Raw genomic sequence first — 25,979 nt, 5'->3', positions numbered from 1 at the left:
CATCTACTTGTGATTTTTCTCTGTCAAATAAATAAATAAAATCTTGAAAAAAAAGAATTATTAATTTTTAATTGTGGTCCATTTTACCACCTTTGTCTTATGTTTTATTTGTTTGTTTGATTTGATTTAACATCCCTTTCCTTTGGCTATTTTTCTAACAAATAGACAAATCTTAGCCATGATCCTTCTATTACTTACCTGCTCTTAGCCTTTTGATATAAATTATTTATTTACTTGTTAATAATTTATTTGATCTAAATAATGTCTATAGTCCTTTTAATTTATATATTTCAGGATTCTAAAAAAGTAGTTGTTTGATACATGCTCTGAAAAATATTATGTGGAGATAAACTTTTAATTACCTGGAAATTAGTCTGAAATTCAGGTTTTGCTACAGTGAGCAACTATAGAAAACAATAAAAAATAATTCTTAATTCATTCTATTGGTAAACGGGAAAATGTTCATCTGCCAAACTCATATATTTCAATAACGTTAGAATTTGTTTCAAGAAAGATTTTTACTTCAGACTCTCATTTGACGCGGGCTTCCAGTTCCTAAGTCCCTCTGGAATACTACGTTGGGAACTGGGAAGGTAAAAAGTCACAAAGCTTAACTCCTGTCCTGCACAAGATTAGTAGAATTTAATTTATAAAGCAGACATAAACAAGAAAAATAAATTCCAAACATCACTGAAAGAGGAAAAAAAAGCAACAGTGAGAATTAGGGAATGCTTAATTGAGAAGGTTGAGTTGAGCTTCTCTAGGCCTGCTCCTGAACGCTTTTAGAAAATGAATTTGACTTTGGGAGAATGGCTAACCCAGGAAATAGTGGAAGGTAAATTCAGGAAGAAAAGAAGAAAACAGCTAACAAAGGACTTTAAGTTTCGGGATAAAGTAGTTTCGATCTCTGTTCCAAAGGCAGTGGAAAGCCACTGACAGTTTACAGAAAAAAAAAAGGAAAGTAAATACGCGCCATGCAGCATTTGAACAAAGTCTTGTTTCAGATGTAAATGAAACTAGGAATTCATAGTTTTATAATAATTTGGGAGATACAAAAAATGAGCAGAAAACCCAATTTAAAGGGAGAACTCTAATGAAGACTACATTTTTCTTCTTAAAAACCAAAGGAAAAATATTCATAAGATATGTTCCTTAACGAAAATGAGAAAAGGCAATTTAAAGCACTACAGTCTATTTTCTCCAATCAAATAAAAGTTGGAATTAATGTCCTTGAATCCATTAATTGGCTACTGTTGCCTATGCATATTGCTTTATGATTTTTTAAATATCACCAGCATTGTAGATAGATGAAGAAAACTAACAGCTTTTTTATTTGATAAATTGAACTTTTTCTAATTTGTAAATTAAACATATATAACATGTTACTTCGATACATTTATATATTTTAATATTATTGCCATTGAAGCAATATTCATCATTTTATAATGTTCTAGTGTGTTGCTACTAACTATATTCATTACACTGTGCTTTAGATCTCTATCTTTATTTCTTGGTACAAGCTTGGACCCTTAAACACCATCAGTCTTAATCCCCCACCTCTCATCCCAAGGTAACCACCTGTTTTTTTTTTTTTTTTTTTTTTTTTTTTTTTTAATACCACCTGTTTTTTTTATGGGTTTGACTTTCTTTTTGGATTCCACATAGAAGCGCTATCACTCAGTACTTATCTTTCTCTGACACCTCACTTCACATAATGTGTTCAAGGTCCATCTATGTTGTTGCAAATGGCAGAATATCTTCCTTATTCATGGCTGAATAATATCCACTATGTATAATAATACCACATGTTTCTTACTCATTCATCCATTGATGGGCATTTGTGTTGTTTCTGTATCTGTTATTGTGAATAATGGTGCAACATACATGAGTGCACACAAGTCTCAACAAAATCTTACTTTCATTTCCTTTGAATAATATACCCAGAACTGGAATTGCTGGATCATATGGTAGATCTATTTTCAGTTTTTTGAGGAACTTACATATTGTTTTCCATAGTGGTTGGACTAATTTAAATTCCCACCAACAGTGTACATAGGGTTCTGTTTTTACAACACTCTCACCAACACGTTTGTCTCTTGTCTTCTTGATGACAACCATCCCAACAGGTGTGAAGTGATAGATCATTGTCATTTTTATTTGCATTTCCCTGACAATCAATAATGCTGAGCATCTTTCCATAGCACTGGGCATTTTCTTGTCTTCTGGAAACTAGTTTCTGCCCATTTTAAAATTTGATTGTTTGCTTCTTTGTTAATAAGTTCTGTTAATTCCTTATATATTTTGGATATCAACCCCTTATCTAAGATATGTTTTGCAAAACTTTTCTCCCATTCTTTAAGCTGTTATTCCATTTTGTTGATTGTTCCTTTTGTTGTGCAGAAGCTTTTGAGTTTGATGTAGTCCCATTTGTTGATTTTTACTTAGTCTGTGTTTTTGGCATTATGACCAAAATATCATTGCCACGACCAGTATCAGTGAGTTTCTTTGCTGTTTTCTTCTAGAAGTTTTATGATATAAGGTCTTATATTTAAGTCTTGGATCCATTTTGAGGGCTTTATTTTTTTAGCGGTATGAGATAGGAATCAAATTTCATTGTTCTGTATATGCTTCGCCAGTTTCCCCAGCATCAATTTTCGAAGAGACTTTCCTTCCTCCATTGGCTGTTCCTAGCTTCTTCTGTCAAATATTAGTTGACCACACATACTAGGTTTTAATTCTGGGCTCTCTATTCTATTCCATTGATCTATGTGTCTATTTTTGTGCCATACCATACTGTTTTTACTATGGCTTTGTAGTATGGTTTGAAAATGTGATACCTTTGGCTTTGTTCATTTTTTCTCAGGACTGCTTTGGCTAGTCAAGATTCTTTGCAGTTCCACATGAATTCTAGTCTTGTTTCTTCTAATTCTGTGAAGATTACTTTGAGATTTTGACAGGCATTTTGTTGAATCTGTATATGCCTTTGGGTAGCATGGCCATTTTATCAATATTTATCCTTCTACTCCAGGAACACAGGAAATCTTTCTATTTCTTTGTGTCTTGTTTGATTTCTTTCAGCAAAGTTTTGTAGTTTTCATGCACAGATCTTTCACTCCTTTGTTTCAATTTTTTCCTATATATTTTATTGTTTTGGATGCTGTTGTGAATAGGATGGTTTAATTTCTTTTTTTTTTTTGATGCTGCATCATTTGTGTAAAGGAATGCCACTGATTTCTGTAAGTTGATTTTGTAGCCTGCCACATTACTGAAATCATTACGGTAAACATATTTTTAATTGACTCTTTGGAATTTTCTTTATATAAGATCACCTCTTCAGCAAATGGTGACAATTTTACTTCTTCTTTCTGATTTGGATACTTTTTATTTCTTTGTCATATCTAAATACTCTAGGTAGGACTTCTAGTACTATATGGAACAGGAAAATTGAGGGTACCTGATCTTGTACCTACTTTTTTTCATTTATTATAATGTTAACAATGAATTTATTGTATATGGATTTTATTATATTGAGGTATGTTCCTTATTTTTAAATTAGTTATTTTAAAAAATTAATTAAATTAATTAATTGTTTGTGAGGTGCATTATAAATTGTCTTCACACTGATTTGGGGTTAAAGTTATTTCTGCTGAGGTGTTTTCCTAAGAAGTCTTTGAAACATACTTACCTTTCTCCCCTAAAATAATTCTATTTATTTTTAGCTTTGTTCATCTGGAAGATGAAAAATCAGTATTTCCTACATAACTAGCTTCTCTTCAAAGCTCCAGTACTATATATTTCTATATGTTTTCTAGACATTTCCATGTAGCACATTGAGTGATGTATCTAAACTCTAGCTCATCATCTTTTTTTTGATGTTCATATCAGATTTATTCATAGTAGAAAACTCATCATTTCTTTTTTTCCCCACAGCCAACAATTCCTCTTTTTCTTCCCAGAAAACTGCCTTCCTATTCTGACTTGCTTCAGTGAACCAGCATTATTTATATATTTGGCCATCACATAGAACTAAATTTCTTTTTTATTTTTTTAAATTTTGTTAGTTAATATACAGTGTAATATTGATTTCTGGAGGAGACTTCATTGATTCATCACTTACATACAACACCCAGTGCTCAACACAGCCGTGCCCTCTTAGATAATGCCTATCACCTATCTAGCCCATCTCCCCCACACCTCTCTCCATCAACCCTCAGTTTGTTCTCTTTCATTAAAAGTCACTAATGGCTTCTTTCCCTCTCTCCTTTTTTTCTTTCCTCCCCTTCCCATACGTTCATCTGTTTTCCTTCTTAAATTCCACATGAGTGAGATCATATAATATTTGTCTTTCTCTGGCTGACTTATCTCATTTAGCATAATACACTCTAGCTCCATCCACATCGTTGCAAATGGCAAGATTTCATTTTTTGAAGGCTGAATAATATTCCATTTCACACACACACACACACCCCACATCTTCTTTATCCATTCATTTGGGCTTTCTCCACAGTTTGGGTATTGTTGATAATACTGTTAAAAACATTGGGATGCAGGTACTGCTTCAAATCTGTATTTATTTTTTTATCCTTTGGGTAAATATCTAGTAGTGCAATTGTTGGAGCCTAGGGTAGTTCTACTTTTAACTTTTTGAGGAACCTCCATACTGTTCTCCAGAGTGGCTGCACCAGTTAACATTTCCTTCAACAGTGCAAGAGTTTTCCCTTTCTCTACCTCCTTGCCAACACCTGTCGTTGCTTGTGTTGTTAATTTTAGCCATCTGATGACTAATTTTGAGCATCTTTTTGTGTATCTGTTAGCTATCTGGATGTCTTTTTTGGAAAAGCATTTATTCATGTTTTCTGCTCATTTCTTAACTGGAGTATTTCTTTTTTTGGGTGTAAGTTCTTTACAGATTTTGGAACCCTTTATCAGATATGCTATTTGCAAATATCTTCCCCCATTGTCACCTTTTAGTTTTGTGGATTGTTTCCTTTGCCATACAGAAGATTTTTACACTGATGAAGTCCAATAGTTCATTTTTGCTTTTGTTTCCCTTGCTTCCAGTGATGTGTCTCATAAGTTGCTATGGGCTGAGGTAAAAAATGTTGCTGCCTGTGTTCTTTCCCTAGGATTTTGATGGTTTCCTGTCTCACATTTCATCCATTTTGATTTATTTTTATGTATGGTATAAGAAAGTGGTCCAGTTTCATTCTTCTGCATGTTGCTGTCCAGTTTTCCTAACCATTTATTAAAGAGACTGCCTTTTTTTCCATTGGATATTCTTTCCTCCTTAGTCAAAGCTTAGTTGACTATACAGTTGTGGGTCCATTTCTGGGTTCTCTATAGTATTGGAATCATAAAGCCATATTACACTTCTTCTTTTCCAATTCCCACACCAATGACAGGTCTTACTCTTTGCCTTTATAAGTGTATATACACAGAAACCTCCTCTACAATCCATTATCTTAATGCTATGAGAGATTCTTATCTTTCACACACTTGCCTAACAGCAATTTGACTAGTTTCCCTATTTTCGTTTCTGTTTCAGTCTTAATCCATCCTGTTAATCAATTCAACTGTTTCTTGCAAAGCTCTTTCAAATACATATATCCTTTCCATTCCAGCCAAAATATCCCACAAAATATATAAAGGCAGGCTTCTAATCCGTGGCATATTACTAGCTTTAGCTTCAAACCACTTGCATAGATCTATCTTATGCTCTGTCTCACAGAATATTCTCAGTCCTACCAGTCTCTGACTCTATTACTGATTTTCCTGATTACAGATACAAACACATCCTGTTGACCTCACACCCACCAAGGCTTTTGGATCTTTGGTGTTTGTATTATATCAGTAGTGCAATCTGGAATTAGCTACCTTAGCTCAGCAGCTCTTGAGCCTGCTCAGCCTCAGGACGATGGACCTCAAGGGCAAATCTGTATTAGATATTTCTCCCTTAGGCTTACACCATTAACTATCAAAATACCTTTTCTAAAATCTTGCTACTTTCTTGTTCATATATCTAAGTACTTCCCATTGCCTATAAGGTTTAAACTGAGTTTAAACCTATTTTGTTACCTAAAGTACCCCCAGAGTCAGGTTCAATATACATCTCCAATATTATGTTTAGTGGACAACCAAGATGTTAGTAATACAAAGCTTTTTTACTAGGATCAAACTGGACTCTCTAGTGTTAACAAAAGAAGCACATTATGCAGTTCCTTGCTCTGGAACGTCCTGTGCTTTCCACCTACACAAATCTTATTCACCTTTCAAAGTCTGGTTCAAATCCTCATATCCTGTAACTCACAATAATGTCTTCCTCTTTGAAATCAGAAAAACACAGTTTCACTCAGTTGGTGTTTAATTCATTAGTAATAAAGTGATATTATATATTGCTATCAAATTTTTATGTTTAAATTGTAGTTTGTTAATTAAATTGTAAGACTTTGGAATCAGGAAAAATGTCTTGTCTCTGTATCGCACTTTTAAGGAAACACTAGTGCAATTGTACATGCATGGCACAGAGTTTTTGATTAATCAGGTTACTACATAGACATTTTCCTAGTAAGTGTTCTGACTTATTTTACTTAGAGATTTTGGGAACTCTCAGGTATTTAAAACTAGATAATGTGGAGAATTTCAGGTTTTCCTCTGAGCTGTTCTCTTATTATTCTGCATATTTTGTTTTATTTCTCCAAATATGTATGAACTCAGAAGTACAGAATTCCTGCTGCTACTTCCTTCTTTTATACCTCTACAATTCTACAATGCTTTTTATAATATTATACATAGAAATACATAAAATGAATTTGTTTATTGAACATAGAAATTAGACTGGCAGTTTCTAAGCATTTATGACACAAGAGGTAGAAACAAAAATATAGAAATAAATAAATTACTAGTTTCCTAAAAATAAATAGCTTCTGTGAAATAGGAGATCAACTTACACAACATCGTTCAGCTCTAGTCTGGTATCTGGAGACGGGTTAATCAGGATGTAGGAGAGGGTACTTTGATGATCATTCATTTCATCTAGAAGATAAATAAATGCCAAGTTTGTTATACTACTTACAGAAAATTACAGGAATTACTGTAGAGCATCTAATCTTCAAACCATATAGCTGTCCATGAGAACTTGCCATAGTTTTGCCCACAGCATGATTGTGTACATAACTTTGACTATTTTCAAATGACTGTCATTGGAAATATCTGACAGGTACTCATTTTTTGTTCCAACAGATGATAAAAATAAAGTATCTAACTCTGTTCAGAAAAACTACAGTTATATTATACCCTTTAAGCTATTACACTGAAAAAGTATTTCTATTAAAGAACTATCTAGACAAGATGTTCATTAATTTATTATGCCTTCTCAATAATAAAAAATAATTGTGCTTAAAGATGGCCATCCCAGATATGAATATGCATACGGGAAATGCTATGAAAAATCATCTGATGACATTCTGTTTAAAAAACACAACAGAAATGTATCTAAAAAGCTTGAAGGCTCTAAATATGTTTTGCATTGTTACAGGATATATCTGATATAGGTTATGCTAATGCTTTTGCAAAATACAAAGAATCCTGTAGAACAGAATTAACTGTAAGTTTCAAGGGAGGTGTATTACTAAATTTTTTGTTGTTCCTCTAAAACAATATGCATTTTTAAAATAAAAGGCTTTGTCTTTTTAATTTTTTCAATTCACTCTGAAGACATTGTCACTCTTCAAGTTTGGAGAGCTAACTTGGTATTATATAGGATGCTGAAAAATAAAACAGCTTTGAAATCTCAGCTTTTTAGCTGTCAAAGTTCAAATCCTGATAAGATGTATATATAAAACCATGTGGACATGTACTTCAATAAACATTAATCCTCTCAAGGGTGACATTTTTAGGCTGTGAAGGTACTGTTTAAAATCCTGCTCTAGAGCCACACATAGTATCCTTCTACCCACTTCAGTTACAGATAAGCTTGGTTTCTAAAACAAGGTACTAAATTTTGCAGCTTGATCCAAAGTCTAAAAATATATTTCATACCGATGGAGATACATAGTACTCAAATGCATAAAGTTAAAATAAAAGTCTTTTTTAGGCCAACATAGTTCACTGATAATTTCCTGCACTGGAAAATAGATATCATTTTTGCTAAATAATGTCTACCACTGTGTTCCTCTAACTAGAAACTTACCACTTGAATGTGTAAAATTTAATAATATTTTCAGTGATGATAGTTTAAGTTGTCATGTAGATGTGTCCAATTTTTAAAGTCTATACATGAAAATCCTTATCTTACAAGGAAGATAAACTGCAGTATAATCAAACTTACCATAAGTTTGCAAGTAAAACTATTATAATCATAAAATCATCAAATTTATATTCCAAAAAAAGGAACATATTTGGTTGCATATCTCTAGGGCGGACACAAGGAACAGTATCCTGGCAGATGGATAAGTGTTGTTGGACCATATAGAGAATGCCTGGTGAAATCTGAATTTCAGATAAAAACTAATAAATTTTGGTATAAATATGTCCCAAATACTGTTTGTGGCATTCTTATACTAAAACATTCATATGTTGTTTATCTGATATTCAAATTTAACTGAGAATCCTGTATTTTCACTTGTATCCTATATTTTAAATCTGTCCATTATACTTGGGGGTAAATGGCTAACTCAAACAGTTGGAGCTCAGAATTCTAATGAATATAATATGATGACCTTACTTTAAATAAGGTAAAATTCCGACTCAAAACATATTATACGAGCAGGCGATGACCAAGATTCCTTTTCTAGATAAAAAGGAATTTTGATTTATCTCTACTTTTTGAGAAACTTTCCCCTTATGAGAATATCCACAAGGGCCATACAAAGGAACAGATCGATAGTACATTCTAGAGACTTAAGCAGGCTACCCAAAATTAAAAAGGGCTAGTAGAGAATCTCCACCTCATTTGGGTATGTATAACTCAACTTCGTATATAAACAGTGGCATTATTGAAATTTCTCATATAAACAGTGAACAATGTTAAACAATGGCATTAAAGAAAACAATTTTAACAAATAACTTTTCAGTCAATATCAATACCCAACCCTTCTCCTTGATTATTAACACAATGTTGCACTCATTTGCCTTCTGGCATGAAGTCATGGTTTGCCGGTTACAGGTGTAAAAACTGTGGAAATAACTGAGAACTTTATAGCAGTAGTCATAACTATTGTGTTGATAATTTTTTTCTGCTCAAGTAATCTGTTTTATTTATCATTCTGAAGATTTTCATCTTTCCATGCACTCCAGAAATTGAAGGAAATGTTAATGTGCTCAATTCAGTGATCCCATATGATATATATCAAGACATGGGTTACACAATCAGAATTCATCACACTCCTGGTTTCTTCCTCACTCCCCCGCCCCCACCCCCTCACTGACTTCTCCTCAGTGTTAGGTTAAAAGAAATTAAAATAAATGGCTGAGTTCAAAGTTATTCTCTCTTTGTCTTTCATGTCTGCCTTGCTGTCGAGTTAATTCTGGTCTGTTTTGTTGGGAAGTTCAGCAGTTTATTCTTCTCTTTGTGACTCTGTGATTAAGAATTAGGAAGCAAGGTTTTAAAAATCTACTGTGGTTGTGGTCACATATCAAAACGATATTCCATGATCTAGTTTTACCACTGCCAGGTCTGGTATTACTGTCTCTACTGGCCATTCCTTATATTTATTTGTTATTTCTGAATTCTGGAAGGGAAACTGTGGTAGGTTTCCTGCCATAATCATAATCATCACCACCATCACCATCATTGGTGGTGACAAAGTCCCAGTAAATGAAATAAGGCTCTTTATTACCAAAACTACAACATATTTAGTGAATAAAATAAAATTGCCCTGGAATATTTGGTTCAGAATCAGAACCAGAATCAATATTTTATTTCCTATCAGGAAAATATATGCTAAGAAATCTGTTGTGAGCATATTCAATGTGTTCCTAACAATTAATTTCTAACCCTGGCAAAATAAAAATCATTGTATCATTATATATTTATATTGTTTTGCTGAAATTACTTCTTCATTGATATAATTATCTTAAATGAAGCTATTCTTGTGAAAAATTAAAATAAGTATACCAGAATATTGAAAATGTTAAAAGACATTGTCAAATTAAAAAAAATTGTCAAATTAAAAAAATTTCTAGTACTATTTACCAATAAATTTATTTTGTTGTATTAATTAGCATATGCAATTATTCAATCAAAATCTACATAGAGCAAATATTCTGCTTAGAATATTTCATGTCAGTAGATCCCATTAAAAAAGGAAAAAGATTTATCCTTTTTATCCTCCTACTGTTCTTACAAAATAGTTCCTGTTGACAAATTTTAAGAGTATTTTCACATAAGGAGAATAAATTTTATCAGAAAGAAATTTAAATTTTACATACATTGATGTAGGTTTCACTAAATATTTCCAAATACATAACCATTATGTGTTATGTAATTAAAGAGACGATTAAATAATACAAAGATATCAATAAGAGACTCCGTTAAGAATGCAGATTCTGAAACCAGAGCGCCTGCATTAAAATCCAGCTTTTCCAATTACTCATGCTAAGGCCTTAGGCAAATTACTTAATTTCTTTTAAGCTCTTGTGCTTAGTTTTAATTTCTTGTGCTGTAAAATGGGGGAAACAGTAGTGCTATCTTATAGGTTATTGTTCAAATTAAATTATAAATGAATAATAAAAATAATTTAAAAGTAACAATATAAACATACAGTTCTTAGAATCGGTACCTGATTTATATCAAGTGCTGTATAAAGGTTTCTCATTACTATTGTAGTGGCAAAATCCATCCATAACTTGTAAAGAATAACCATCTAGGTATGGAAATATGAAGGTGTTAGCATGCAAAGACAGGAAAGAAAAGTGTTCAAAGAGAACAGCAATGGGAAGCTCAGTTAAAATTGCAGAAAACAGGCCCTTGCGGATGGACTAAAGTGACAAAGAAGGAGATTAACTGTGGACAATGTTGAAAGTCAAACTAGGACCAGATCCTTTAGCACTTTATAGACCTTGATCAGAAGCTCAAATTTTATTCTAAAAGCAATGGGAAGCCATGAGAGGGTTACGAGGGGGGGAGACTGAGTGGTATGATCTAATTTCCTATGAATATATCACCTCACGTGGCTGCTCTATGGGAAATGGACGTTAGGGCTCAAACCTGGGCTCAAGAAGAGTAGATGAACAGTATAGAGACCCAGGTGAAAGATGATGGGGGCTTGGGAGCAATGGAAATGGAGGATACTTGGAAGGAGAGAAGAACAGATAGCTAGAGAACCTGAGAGAGTGAAGGTGGAGAGAGACAGGGAGGAAGGAAGGGAGGAATGAGGGAGGGAGGAAAGGAGACACTGAGATTGTTTTAGAAGGGAGATTCAGCAGCATGTATGGATGAATGAGTGCAACAGCAGATACAGCAGCATATATGCTGATGAGAAAAGCAAATAATGATGAAGAAATTGATGTTGTACTAGACTGATGGTATATTTTTCTTCAGTCACTGCAAGAAATACCTTATTGAGGAAAATAAATACTCGCAGTTGCACAGTGCTTATTTCTACGTAGTCCAATAATCCAAATAATCAGTAATAGCAAAGCCCACCCATGATTTAATTTTCCCTCTTCTGAACTTCTAAGCATGTTACGTGTTATCCAGCTATAAAACTAGCTAGTTTTGGGGCGCCTGGGTGGCTCAGTGGGTTAATTCTCTGCTCAGCAGGGGGCCTGCTTCCTCCTCTCTGCCTGTGTCTCTGCCTACTTGTGATCTCTGTCTGTCAAATAAATAAATAAAATCTTAAAAAAAAAAAACTAGCTAGTTTTATAGTGCTGACCTAATTTGCTCATGTTTCAGTTTAGTACCAAGCTATGCTTATGAGTACAGCTATTTTGGAAATTTACAGAACTTACCAGTCTATTTGGGGGGTTGGGGGAAGTGGTTAGAGGTAAGGGTAAAAGAATCATTCTATTTAAAATAATTCTTATTACCTTCTAATAATTTAGAACTATTTTATGATACACAAGATAAAAATCAGGACTCTTTTAACCTCACTTCATATAAACCATTAAGAAATCAAGATTATAATTAGAACAATCTACAATTGTGTAAAATTAATGGAACAAATGGTGAGTGCTCTGAATTGTGTAATACTGATAATACACAGACCTGTATCCCTGAAGCAAATAACACATTATATGTTAATAAAAAAATTAGTGAAACAAGTAGCATGATATAAAGTAAAGCTTCAGAAACTGTTCAGTTTCAACTCTGCCAAGAATTACTCCAAACTAGCTTCATACACAAAACTAGCTCTTTTAGGCCCAATTTCCCTTTTAAAATACAGTATTCACTATTTCCTAACCTTTTAAAATCCATTACCTTTTATAAATATTAAAAAACCAAACCAACTTGCAATTTTCTAATGTGATAGAGAATTCAAAATTGAAGATATTATGTATTTTTATGCTTTTACTATTAACCTCTTTGTTTCTTTAAATTTTTGTTGGGTTTATAGACAATGCAGAGTTGAGTCTTGCCTCTTTTAATTTAATTATGATGACTTCTTTTCATTGAAATGCCTAATCCCTTTATATTTAAAGCAAATATCAGTAAAGTTGGGTTTAAATCTACCCTCTTGCTAGTTGTTTTATTTGTCCCATATGGTTTTTTATTCCTCTCTTCTACCCTCTCTACTTGTTAGATTAATTGAGATTTTAAAAATTTCTTTTTATAATTATTCTTATTTATTTGCATCATTGGTTATTAAATGCATCACTTTGATTTAATTATTTTGTAGTTTCTCTTGGTCATTATTTGGCAAATGTTTTCCTGTAAAGGGCCAGGTAGTAAATATTTCAGGCTTTGGGGCCATATGATCTGTTGCATTTATTAAATTTATTTTTACACTGTAAAGTGAATGTGGCCATAGATAGAACAAATAAGCAAGGATGGTTGCTTTTTTTTTTTTTTAAAGCAAAAACACATGTGCTATACTTTGTTATCCTTGCTCTACGGTTTACAATATACAGCTTGAACTTCTCAGTGGCTACACTTAAATAACTGCCACTTCATGTGTAGTGTAACAAGCTTGCTACATTAGATCTTGATTACTCCATTCCTATTATTTGAGTTATTGTCATACATTTTTGCTTCTATATATTCTATAAATTCTATAAATCTTTAAATGTTTGTTATAAGCAAATTAATTATCTTTAGCAAAAACATAATTATTTTTAGTAAAATAATTAATTGTAATTAATTATTTTTAGCAAAAAATTATCTTTAAATAAATGCATAAATTAGAAGCATAAATTTGATATTTTCTCAATATTTACATTTCTTTTTATCTTTTTAAAAAGGTTTTTGCTTTGTTTTGTTTTGTTTTGTTTTGTTTTTTTATAATCTCTAACATCCAACATAGGGCCGGAACCCAGGACCCCAAGAGTCACATGTTCTTCTCACTGAGCCAGCCCGTTGCCCCAACCATTTCTTTTTCGATCTAAATTTCTTCGGGGCATGAAATTTCTTCTGTCTTAAGAACTTCCTTTAATATTTTTTTCATAGTGCAGATCTGTTGTTGACAACTTCTCGCACCTTTTGTTTGTCTAAAACAGTCTTTATTTGCTTTTATTTTAAAAATATATTTTTATTGTGTATAAAGTTTTAGGTAAACTATTTTTTCAGTACTCCAAAGATGTTCCTTTATTGTGTTTTGGTTTGCAAAGTTTCTGTCAAAAAGTCTGCTGTCATCCTTGCACAGCTACTCCTCAAACAATGCAGAATTAGTGCTGCCAACTTCCTGTGCAGTAGAAAATCTGCTTGTAACAGATGATTCCCCCAAACTTGACTACCGATAGCCTACTATTGACCAAGGGCCTTACAAATAAATAGTCACTTAACATATATTTGTATATGTATTATACTGTTCTCTTACAATAAAGTAAGCTAGAGAACAAATGTTTTAAGGAAAATCATGAGAAAATACATTTAGATTACTGTATGTGTATTTATTGAAAACAATCCACATATAAGTGGACCTGCACAGTTCAATTTGTGTTGTTTAAGAGTCAAGTGTATTTGTTTTTCATTCATAAAGTGACCTTTTCCTCTGGCTCCTTTTGAAGTCTTTCAGCAATTTTGTATACTATGTCTTGGCATTATTTCATTTGTTACATGGCTTGAGTTTCACTGGGCTTCTAAGATCTTGAGTAGAGTTCCCATCAAATTTGGAAAAATTATGGTCATTATTTCTTCAAATATCCATTCACTTCTTTCCTTTTGGGACACCAATTACATGACTACTTTATACTGTCTCATCAGTAAGTAACACTATCTTTTCAAGTGTTTTTTTACCCTCTCTCTCTTCTGCATTTTGGATAGTCTATTGCTATGGCTTTATGATCACTGATATTTTCTTCTGCAGTAGTTATCCTGATGTTGATGTCATCCAGCATACATTTCATTTTGAATACTGCATCATAAATTCTGTCCTCTACAAAGTTCAGTATGGTCTCTTTTATATCTTTAGTTTCTCTCCTTATTATCCTTCCATGTTCCTCAATATCTTGAACATATAAACCATACTGTAATAACTACTTTAATCTTCACATTTTTCTGGACCTGTTTCTTTAATAGATTTTTCTACTGGGAAAGCTCATATATATGTATGTAAAATATTTTATTTTGGGTCCACCTCCTTGCCTTCTAGCCTGTATAAGGCTTAATTCATTTGATTCTTTTTCCTCAAGTAATAAAGTTATATGCTTTCTTTTGTCCAGAGTCTGTCTGCATACTATTGATCTATATCTTTTTAGTTATTTAAATTGAAAGGATAAATAGTCATCATAACTGGAAGTTTCTTTTTGTTATTTTAATGCAATTAGGAAGCCATTCTCTGCTCTCTCAAAAACTATTGCGTAAGAAGTTCATTCAACCAATAAACTTTTTTTCTCAATGGTAAAAAATATTTCATTTTATTCAAATTGGCCACATTTTCTTACACACATGCTAAAACACATTTGAACTTCTAGTCATAATGATAAAATATATGTATATTTAAATGCAATTGACTGTGGTATTAAATTATGTAAAAATATTGATATCATTGAAAAATCAATGTTCTGAGAAGGACATGTTACAAATCCATGAAACAAAACTATATAGTCTTAATTTAGGGATATATGAAAAATTAATTGCCCAAATAGTTCTATTTATCAGAAATCTTTATCAGCTAAACAACTGCCCCCTTTGAAAGCTTCATTACTTTATCTATTGAGAAAACCACTGAGTTTGTTTTTTTCTATTAATATTCTATATACAAAATGAGATGAACATAAAACAAGCACATCTATGTATCCTTCTGTTTCTGACTGCCATCTCATGTGAATCAGTTCTGGAAATACAGAGTAACATAAAATCATCCATATTCTGGGAATCTACACTGGGAGCATTTTGACTTTGCATGTCAATATTGTTATACTTATTTTTATTGGAAAAAGGTAAACAATACATTTCAAAAATAATAAAAATTTAATATTGATTTTTTTGAAGTACTAAATTGTTGATGAAGTTGCTACAGTGACCTCAGATATTCATATTATTCCTCCTAAGTACTAAAACTTGCAAAACATTCTAGAAGAAATATCTACCTATGGTACCTTTTCCCTCTTTGGTAATTTGTTTTAGAAAAATTGTCAATAATATTGTATTAGACAAGGTAACTGATTTATTGACTAAGATTTGGGGGAAATTTTTTTAAAACATAAAAATGATAATTGGTTTATAAAAATATGAGATGTTGATGATGTTACTAGTACTACTACTACTACTACTACTACTATTGCTATGGCTACTACTACTTATACCACTACCTTATCTATCATAACTTTGGGTTGGAATAATAATCCTTTTGGTTAATTTTGCTTATTTCTTTCCATAAGAAAGAGAATGAAAGAATTAAGTCTCCTTATTGTCTAAAAACAAAACAAAACAAAACAAAAACAAAAACAAAAACATAAAATAAACCAGTACTCGTTTAATTTGTCCATTATTTCAGGCATTTATAAATCTACTTCAGAAAGAAACTAAGACCTTCTAATAGATGTAATGAAAGTCAGTGGATAACTACTAGCTACTTCTTTGTCACTTAAAAGGATTTTATTTTTTTTCTATCTTCGCATTTCATCTTCTAGTAACAGTATGAAGCTTACAATCCATGTCAAAATTGGTTAACACCCGTAGGAGCAGTCACACTGGGAAGACTTACTTGCCACTTTATACTTAATAGTGTGTGCCATTCTGGAAACTAATCATTAAGAATCTGTCAAAAGTTAGAAAGAATAATTTTTTGTGAATGTGAGAGCTATTATAAACAGATTGCTGAAGAATAGTGCCAGCTATGAACATAAAGAAAAGTATAATTATTCATATTTGCAGATAGCTTACAGATTAAAAAGTTGGTTTTTTTAACATATATTTTATTATTTTATACCACACCCCTTTAGGAAGACTTTATTATCCTTATTTGATGGTTAAAGAACATGAATTTCAGGGCGATAGTGACTTTACCAAAAACACATGGCCAGTTTGTATACAATGCCATGAATTTTGAGAGGAAGTTTTAGAAATTATATTGAAGAAATTTCTCCCAAAAATTCAATGGGAAGAAAGCAGAATTTGGAGATTTTCACTTTAGCTATTTTACCAAAATATAGAGGTCCTCAAATTCCATCTTTCAAATCTTTGGGCAAGATGTGTTGTAGAATTGAATTTTTAGATTTAGAAAATAATATTGGCCACATCATGTATATTATGCAATATCACATGAAAGGTTACTTACCTTCCTGTCAAAACACCTACAAGTTTACTGCATTTAAAACATGAGTATTTCCTCATTTCCAATTATCTAAGCAAAAGGTTCCAACTAGGGTCTTTTTCTTGTATTTCAACTTCTTCATTAATGGCTCAAACTTAAAAAATATGCTCATTTCTCTCTGATCTTCAAAACAAATATTTTCTCTTCCCTCTCTGCTTTCCCATCAGTTAGCTTCATGTTCTCACCTCTCCTTCACAATGAAACTTCTTAAAAAGTATCTACTATGCTAGACAGATAATTGTCTCTCAGTAGGGAAATTCTTCTCGTCTTCTTTAATGTTAGATTTGGGCCACCAAAAATAAGACATATTCCTTGCCAATGGGACATAACAGAAATGGTGAGTACGGTTACTTGACAGTATGTTTTAACTGAAGAGATCTTTCTTTCTCTGATATCTCCCTCCTTCCTATTTGATGCAATGTGGACAAAATAATTGGAGTTCCCACATCTATCTTGTACTGTGACATGACTTCAGCAATAGAAGCAATAAATGGTAAAGCAATGAGATAGAACATTAAATTTCCAATACCTTGGGGTTTCTAATATATTTAAATCCACTATATTCAAATCCTTACCTCACATCCTTCCTCAAGCTACTCAAATTTGGCTTGCACACATACCATGTAACTGATACTACTTTCACCAAGGTCCATCCATAACCTATCACTATACTCAATAGCACTCTTTGATGTTATCAATCATTATCTCAGTCCAATACTTTCCAACATTTTTTTTCACATCATAGTACACATAAGAAATGATATTTGTACTCACAGTGGGGTAACAGACAAAACTGCTTATGGCTGGAAGTAACCAGCCTGAGGAGTGCCTCTGACCACCCCAGGCCCCACATGGCCTTCTGAAAGCATAAAGGATCAATGTCATGATAAAACATGTAACCAATTAATAGCATACTATCATATTTTGGGCATTTCAGTTCTAGACATTTCAGTCTCTTGTTTTTAAAAAAGATTTCTTCCCTTAATATTCTTGAAATGTTTTCCAAAGTACTCTTATAGTCCTCAGCAGGGGTTATTTCAACTACTCCTATGATTTTAATTAAAATCCACATGCTTTATCAGCATGTAGAGTCTCAAGTCTATATAACATCTAATTTCTTTTTCTTGAGAACCAGACAGCAGATATTCATCTTCTTTCACAGCATCACCTAGTTAGGAGTGAGTTAAATTTATTATATTTACCCCAACATATTTGTCTTCTTTTTCTAAGCTCAGAGAATGTCACCACCATACGCTTAGTTCCTCAAACAAAAACCCTCAAAAGTCATCTTTTAACTCTTCCCTTTCCTTCTCCTTGATGTCTCATATCCAAGAGTTCAAAAGTAATCTATTCATTCTTTTGGAGCACGTCATCCCTAACTCAGAAAAAAGAAGATTATGACTTACTGTTAAATCAATCATCATGCATTTTTTAAAATGTATGTAAAAACATTTTTCAACTCTAAATCTCTATAAAATATTGATGATATGTACAAAGAACATGAGGTATAGTGGGTACATAAAGAGACACAGAGTCAAAAGTATTAAGTTAGAGTACTGACTTGACTATCTAGTAGGCTAGGAAATCATTTATATTTGAGACCCTGTTTTCTCACCTGTAAGCATTCCATTTGTTCACGCATTCAAAGTGCAGTTACTGGGTTCCTATGTGTCAGGAAATGTGTAATATGTTGGGGATACAAAGATGAAAAGATGAGTAAGACATTCCCTTTCTCTCAAGGAAGGAAAGCAAACATGCAAAATAAATTGTTTGAAAGCATGCATCCTCAGTGGAGGCAAAATTGCCCTGAGGGTGCAAAATTTGTTTGGTTTGGTTTGGTTTGGTTTGGTTGAGGTAGGCAAAGGAAAAAAAAAAACAACAAAACTACTCCTTTTATGTGTAAAGCACAGATGTACATATAGTAGTACTTAAATCAGTATATGGAAGATTGGTGATATCAACTGAATGCCAGTTCTGGGCTTAGCACATTATTCTTCATTATCCCATTTGTCCCTCACAAGAGACTTATAAGACAGACATTATTATTCCATTTCACGGTGATAAAAAGAGGCTTAGAGAGGTTAAATAATTCAGTGAGTCTACTGGCTGATATTAGAAATATAAGTTCCACAAGGCAGAGGTCCTATGTGAATAGGCCATTATTCTATTCCCAGTGTGGGCCAATAATATCTGTTGCATGGATGAATTATTGTGAGTTAGGAACACTTGGAGAAGTCCAGAAGCTCATGATGTGTTAGATCCCAATCCTGTTTTCATAATCCTTACGTTATTAAAGGTGGCTAGTGCGTGGCCTTAGAATGGATTGATGGACCTAGGGATGAATAGATGATTAGAATGGGACAGTGAGAGGAAGAAAGATGAAAAGAGAGAGAAAAAAGAAGGTAGGCGATACCCATTCTTCCTTTCTGTAAGAGTTAGTGTGAGAATTCAATTAACAAATTTATAAATAATTAAAAAAAAACACACAACACAGAGAATAACTAAATGCAAGGTACCTGATAGAAGTTTCATTAGCAAAAACACAATATGTGCCCTGATGATTCTCCCATGTATCCAGTTCATGCATTTTTGTGTCTCTTAGAGTCAAACTGTTATCTTTCACACTGCTTACAGGACCAGCCTTGAGTTACAATGTTCATGAAACACAGCTGGAACTTGGATGAACAATCATTTACTAGAACTTTCCAAAAAAAGAAAGAGTAGCTGAATAATAACTAACAAAAGTACACACAAATAAAGGACTATAGTTCTATAAGAAATACAATCATACTGTCATCACATTAGCAAAGAGCTATTGTTTTTAAAAGGAACATCTAATTTTCTTTGAATTTACTCTTTGTGTAAGACCGTGTGTGATTATATTAAAATTATTGGTAATAGATGAGTCTGTATCACATTTAAGTAAGTCATAAGGAATTATTTCAATTACATATGGAATCCTGACTCCAACACATTTCAACTGTATGTCCTTGAACAAGGTCTTTAAGCTCTAAGCTTCAAATTCTTAGGGTAAAGTGGGACACCTATCCACTCAGGATTATGAAGAGTAATGAGAAAAATACACATAAAGAACCTAGCATAGTTCTTGAAAGTTAACTTCTTTTAAACTCTCTAATTCAATAATTAAATTTCTCCCTATATACATTGTTTCAAGTTGAGACTTTAGTAATAAAGATGAGATGGGACAAATATAGAATGCATTCCATTTTTTCCCTAACCTGCAAGATATTTATATTATCTTAGCTTCTGGTTTACTCAAGTTACATATATAAAACAAACCTACTTTGTTTATCATTTGGCTTTACTCTAAGTTGACTAAATTTCTTTTTTAAATAAAATTCATAGAGTAGTAATCAATATATTTTAAAATTATCCTTGCATTATTTATTTAAGCTATGCTTTTTGGTCTCTATGGCAATCATAGATCAACACAGGAACTTAGTAATTATTGATGCAGATCTATATTATATGAAATCAAGTACTATTTGAGCTTCAAATTAAAGCTTTTGAAGACTTTTGTTTCTGGACCACAAGGAACTAAACAAATTTTATGGAAACATTTTGGTTCATTTGTGTCTGGTACATTTAGTTACTTGCCAATGCCTCAAATTCATTTTATACTAGTTCCTAGAAAAAGATGTGGTTTGGGTGTGTGTGGGAGTGTGTGTGTGTGTGTGTGTGTGTGAGAGAGAGAGAGAGAGAGAGAGAGAGAAAGAGAAAGAGAGAGAGAGAGAGCATGACAGAATGGGATCTAAATATCAGACATGCTATTAAGAAGCTAATTAGCAGGTTATTTCCTTCTCTCTAAAATGGAAGAGTTTTGAAGAAAATTAAAATTAAGATAATTCACATAATAAGTTTAGCAGAGTGCCTAGAGAACTGACAAATACTTAACATTTTTAGCGTTTACTTTCACTGTCATCACTATAATTTTCTGTATTAGATATGTATCAGTAGTTCCTTCAAACTGGCCTGTGAAACAAAAATGTGATTCTTAACTTACTAAATTGGAACCAACTATGCAAAGACTATGGCAAGAATCACAAGTCCATAGCATACAATACTTTTAAAGAGCATACCATATCCTACTGTAGAAAGACCCAAGTGTTTCATTCTATTTTTCACAAGTTCAGCAAGCTCTTGTCTTTCTGACCTCCTGTAGAGGTTCAGTCGCTGCTGGGTTATTTTCTCAGCTGTTTTACCAGAGTGTTTTGGACCTTTTCTGCTCAGTCTTCGTGCCCACTGCATGCTCTTTCTCCGTAGTAAGGGATGGTCTGACTGGTCACTGGAGGTTGAGTTGCGGTGGTTGCTTCGGTGATGACTTTGATCTTTGGAGTCTTTGGTGTCTTCCCACTCTTCTACGCTGATGGATATCTGAGACTTTAAAGGAAATGGATATTGATAATTAGATATTTTAGCAACAGTTGAAATTTGGAGATAGGCTAATAATTTTGCCAATAACTTGGTATCATTATATATCTCATGAGAGTTTTCACAGAAAAAACAAAATCATAATCATTGATTCACTTTGCTGTTATTAAAAATATTATTTGAAAATACACTGAACTTATATATGAAGCAGATAAAATAGCTTTGCATCTCCAGTATACGGTTTTATGAAAAGATTTAACTTTTCATGCATCCTGCTATAAAATGACTAGCTCGCATAGAGATGTTTGGAACCATAAATAAACAAAAAAATAATTTAAATTCAAATAAAGTCAATGTAATGGACTTTTCTAAATCTACAAATGTATTTTATATGAAATTTAAATAAAGATTATGAAAATTGTTTTACTTCTGGAATTAATATTTTAAAAGGGGTTTAAATTATTGCTCTTTCTAAAGATGGCATTGGGATGAAACTTTGTAAAATGTGATTTTTAAAAATTCACTATTCTGAGCCAGAAGAAAATAAAAAGCACTTTTTAATTCATACATTAGTTATTCACCACATAAACCTTTTTTTGATTAAAACATTAAAACATATTTCAGGAACCATTCTCAGTATCCTAAGTGAAAAATGTAAATATTAAATTTCACAAATGCATTCGAGAATCACACAAAAACACTTAAATCAGGCTATTCTCCAGAGGAAGGAAAAACAATGAACAAATTCAGAAAGTCTATTTTAATTTACTTCCATACTACTAAATCTGATTTTAAAGTAAGAAGCTTTCCTTTGATTGTAGGCCCTTAAAAAATAAGACCTTCCTGTTTCAAACTGTTGCTTTTCATACCAGAAAGTTAAATGAAATGCATTATAGTTCAAAGCAGGAAGTCTTACTTAACTAAAACCATGCAAATGCAAATGGACAGTTTCCTGAATTATACTGTGCATAACACCAACATTCATGAATCTGCCAACTCTGTTTCCCTTCTATTGACTAAAGTTTGAAATTCAGCTCTAATATGCATGTTTTGTTGGCTTGTAAAGTAATAGAGTTTAAATTACCAATTTAACTAAGGTCAAGAGGTAGATCCAATAAAATCCTTTAAAAGTGAATATAAATTATGGAGTCTTGGTCAATGATTTGCATACAATTCCTACTGGCAAGCTATGAAACTATCTCACACTTAAATTCAATGAAAAATTTAAATATTCTTCCCTACTTCTGTTTAAAAACAATAAGGAATATTAAAAACAGTTTAACTTTCAAGTCTCCACAGTAAGAGAGCATTTTATTAAATATGTTTAGAAAATATTTGAGATATAGAATTTAAACTGCAAGTATTAAAATGTAGATAGCTGCATGGTTTTACAATAATGGGTACCTTTATAAGTCTTAACTTCCTCTAGTCTCACATATCTGATAATATACTGAAAACCCTCTTCTGTGAAAGTAAAATATATAAACCCTTGAGTAATATCTACCATCAGTAAAGAACATCAATCTTTGCTCAGTAGTTTCAGTTTTTATGTACTCTATAGCAAAAATGAAAACATTCATATTTAGACATTTGTCTTGCAGAGTTTAGTTAATCACAATTTTACATTTATTTGAAGTGATCTTTCTAGTCATTGGTTTCTGTGAGTAATAGTTTGATTTCCTACAAATATGTGGAAATAGTAGCCTTGCCAGTCCCATAATTCAAGTAGAGGATGAAACACTATCTGTCTTTGTGAATGCTTTTTCTTAGTTATGTATACGAAGAATTGTATCAAGTAAGCATCTAAAAGATGAAATGAAGCCTATATGTGTATTAGTTAAACATTACTGAATACCCTATTCATCATTGTTTTGAACTTCCTTAAGAAAAGAATAACATGATTTATACATACAATCTATAGGATTCAAGAAGTCTTTTTGTCAATTACTCAATAAAATAAGTATCATTTCTTTGTATATTTTACTGTAAGTACAGAAAAAAGTAATTAGAAGGACGTTAGGGTTAATTTTAAGAAATGAACTGACAACACATAGATTGTTATCTATTTGTTTGGAATTTGTAGGTCCTTCTCTCACCCTTCCATATGACATAATGATTATGTATAAGATTACAAATTTGAATGATATTTTGAATACTTCCTACCTTTGTTCCTACAACAAAACTGCTTAATCACTATGTAAAATGAGAATAATAATAATACCCATCTTCTACCTCAAGAAATGCCCTTCAAATTCCTATAGTACATTAATGTATAAAGAAAAATGCGCCAAGTATAAATTTCCACATATAACAATGTTATTATTTCAAGTTAAAATGATTATTGACAATATCAATTTCAATGGAAATAAACATTCGTTATTCTATTCCTAGGTATGGAATATTGTGTATGCCTGTGTGTTTTTTTAAAAAAGGTCCATTTATAAATATACTTTCTTGCTGTCATTTCATCATCTGATTTGACTCTATTGTGTTTTGAATGTGACACACTATGATCTAATGGAAATAGTTTGCTGGGAGACACAGAAGTGCCTTTGATCATAGGACCTTTTCCTGAATTAGAGTCAGAGTGATACAATGTTTAAAAGCAAGTGTGCTAGCCATCGCAGAGATCTGGATTTAAATACAATGTCTCACCACTTAATTAGCTCAGTGCTCCAGGTTACATAAACTCTCTAAATTTATCCCCATTTCCCTATCTGAAAAATAGTAATTATATTTTTACTTTGCCCACCGTGTTTTTTCAGAAGATCTAAGAGATAATACTTGAAGAGAGCAATATTAATGTAGTGCCTGTCTCAGCAAATGCTTACTAAATGTTAGTTAATATTATGCCTCATGATCTGGCATGAAGAGACAGTAAAAGAGAGAAAAGAAGAAGAAACAATTATGAGGGATTATATAAAAGTGAGAAATGGGTACGAAAAAGACAGGGAATGACTCATATTTGTGATGCAGTTTTCTCTATCAGTGACCATATTTCACAAGAAATCAAGGTGCTAGAACAAACCCTTGGGGGCAAAGATTCCTTGGTTAAAGTTTCATGAATTTGAAGATGAGAACAATATATAACTGAAAGTGGAGATGTATTGCCCTACCCTGCTTCTATAAATTATTCTTCACCATTTCTATGAATAATGAGAGGAATCTGGTTTGATGTTTCTGTATTTTAGTTACCAGAAGACTGATATAATTATTAATGTGAAAAATCAAGACTTAATACTAGTGCTTATGAGAATGAAAAAAAGACATTTTCATATTGCTATGGTCTGAACTGAATGTTATGTTCAAAATACGTTAAAATCTTAAAATTTGTTAAAAGATTAACCCCTACAGGTGATGGTTTTAGTAGGCCATAGGTGTGGAGTCCTCATGAATGGGGTAAATGACCTTGGAAAAAAGACCCCAGAGAGATCCCTTGAGCCTTCTGCCCTGTGGTTAAACAAATGATAAATCTGCAGTCAGAAGGGGGTCCTCACCTGACCATGTTGCCACCCTGATCTCCCACTTCCAGTCTCCAGAACTGTGAACAATCAGTTTCTGTTGTTTATAAGCTACCCAGCCTATGGTGATTTGTTATAGCAATTTGAATGGATGAAGACATATTTTATATGAAATGCTTTCAGGAGCATATTCGTACAGTTCAATGAGGAAATAAAAAATTCATAAATCTAATCAATAATTTTCATATAATTTTAAGGCATTATTATGTTTAAAGTTATATTATTCTCCAAATAGGTATCAAACTTAATATGGTTTTTTAAAAAGGCTAAAAATATTTCTTTACAAGAGTAAGAATTGGCAGTTTTATAAATGAGAAAATGTTTCCTATGCCTAAAATTACTTTTAATTACTTTCATTGTTTTCAGAAAGTCAGGAAGTGTCAGGATCACAATAAATATCAAACATTCTTTTCCACACTCTACACACACACACACACACACAAACACACTCCAAAATGACCTAATTCAACTTCCTCTCAACTTTTTTATTGAAGTTATTCATGTCATAAGGTTATTGAGCAGTCTGTGGAATAAAGTGGTATTTTAAAATAAATCAATTCACTCAGTAGTTTGAAAGTGAGTGTTTGTACTCTGGATTCATGGCTCCCTTAAGAATAGATTTATAGGCTTTAAAACAGCCTTAAACTGTGCTATTTGATTTATGACTGAAGAAATTCTGAATTGTTGCTAAAGAAAACAGACAAAAATGAAACCACTAAAGATATGCTAGTTTAATATTTATTTACTTATTTATTATTTCAAGTTTTATATATATTTAATTCTGGTTGGTTAATATATATGGTAAAATTGGTTTCAGGCGTAGAATCTAGTGATTCATCACTTATATACAGTACCCAGTGCTCATCACAACTAGTGCCCTGCTCAATACAATACCCATCACCCATTTAGGCCATCCCCCACCCACCTCCCTCCAACAACCCTCAGTTTGTTCCCTATAGTTAAGAGTCCCTTATGGTTTGCTTCTCTCTCTCTCTTTTCCCCCTTAATTTAACATTTTATAAAAGAACTCCTATCTAATGTTTTCCATTAAAGGAAAGTTAAATTATAAGAATGTTTGAGACATCATCTAAATTTAAATCCATATGCACTTAGGCTAGTGACTTTGTGTCCCATGGAAGTTTTTTTGAGTTAA

At 32.3% G+C, this 25,979-nt stretch overlaps 1 protein-coding gene across 6 annotated transcripts in view; it reads right to left on the bottom strand.

Moving 5' to 3' along the window:
• The window catches only part of KCNT2 (potassium sodium-activated channel subfamily T member 2), a 344,584-nt gene that overhangs the window by 2,917 nt on the left and 315,688 nt on the right, over nt 1-25,979 (bottom strand). For all 6 annotated transcript variants that reach the window (XM_082703085.1, XM_082703087.1, XM_082703086.1 and 3 more), the window contains 2 exons: nt 21,014-21,314; nt 6,948-7,032 (listed from right to left, as the gene is read on the bottom strand). In XM_082703085.1, the coding sequence (XP_082559211.1) occupies nt 6,948-7,032; nt 21,014-21,314 (386 nt within the window). The remainder of the gene's footprint in view (nt 1-6,947; nt 7,033-21,013; nt 21,315-25,979) is intronic.

Source organism: Mustela nivalis, assembly GCF_964662115.1.
Source record: "Mustela nivalis genome assembly, chromosome: 16".
NCBI lineage: Eukaryota > Metazoa > Chordata > Mammalia > Carnivora > Mustelidae > Mustela > Mustela nivalis.
The sequence above is the reverse complement of the archived record's forward strand: the minus strand, read 5'-3'. Positions and strand labels throughout refer to the sequence as shown.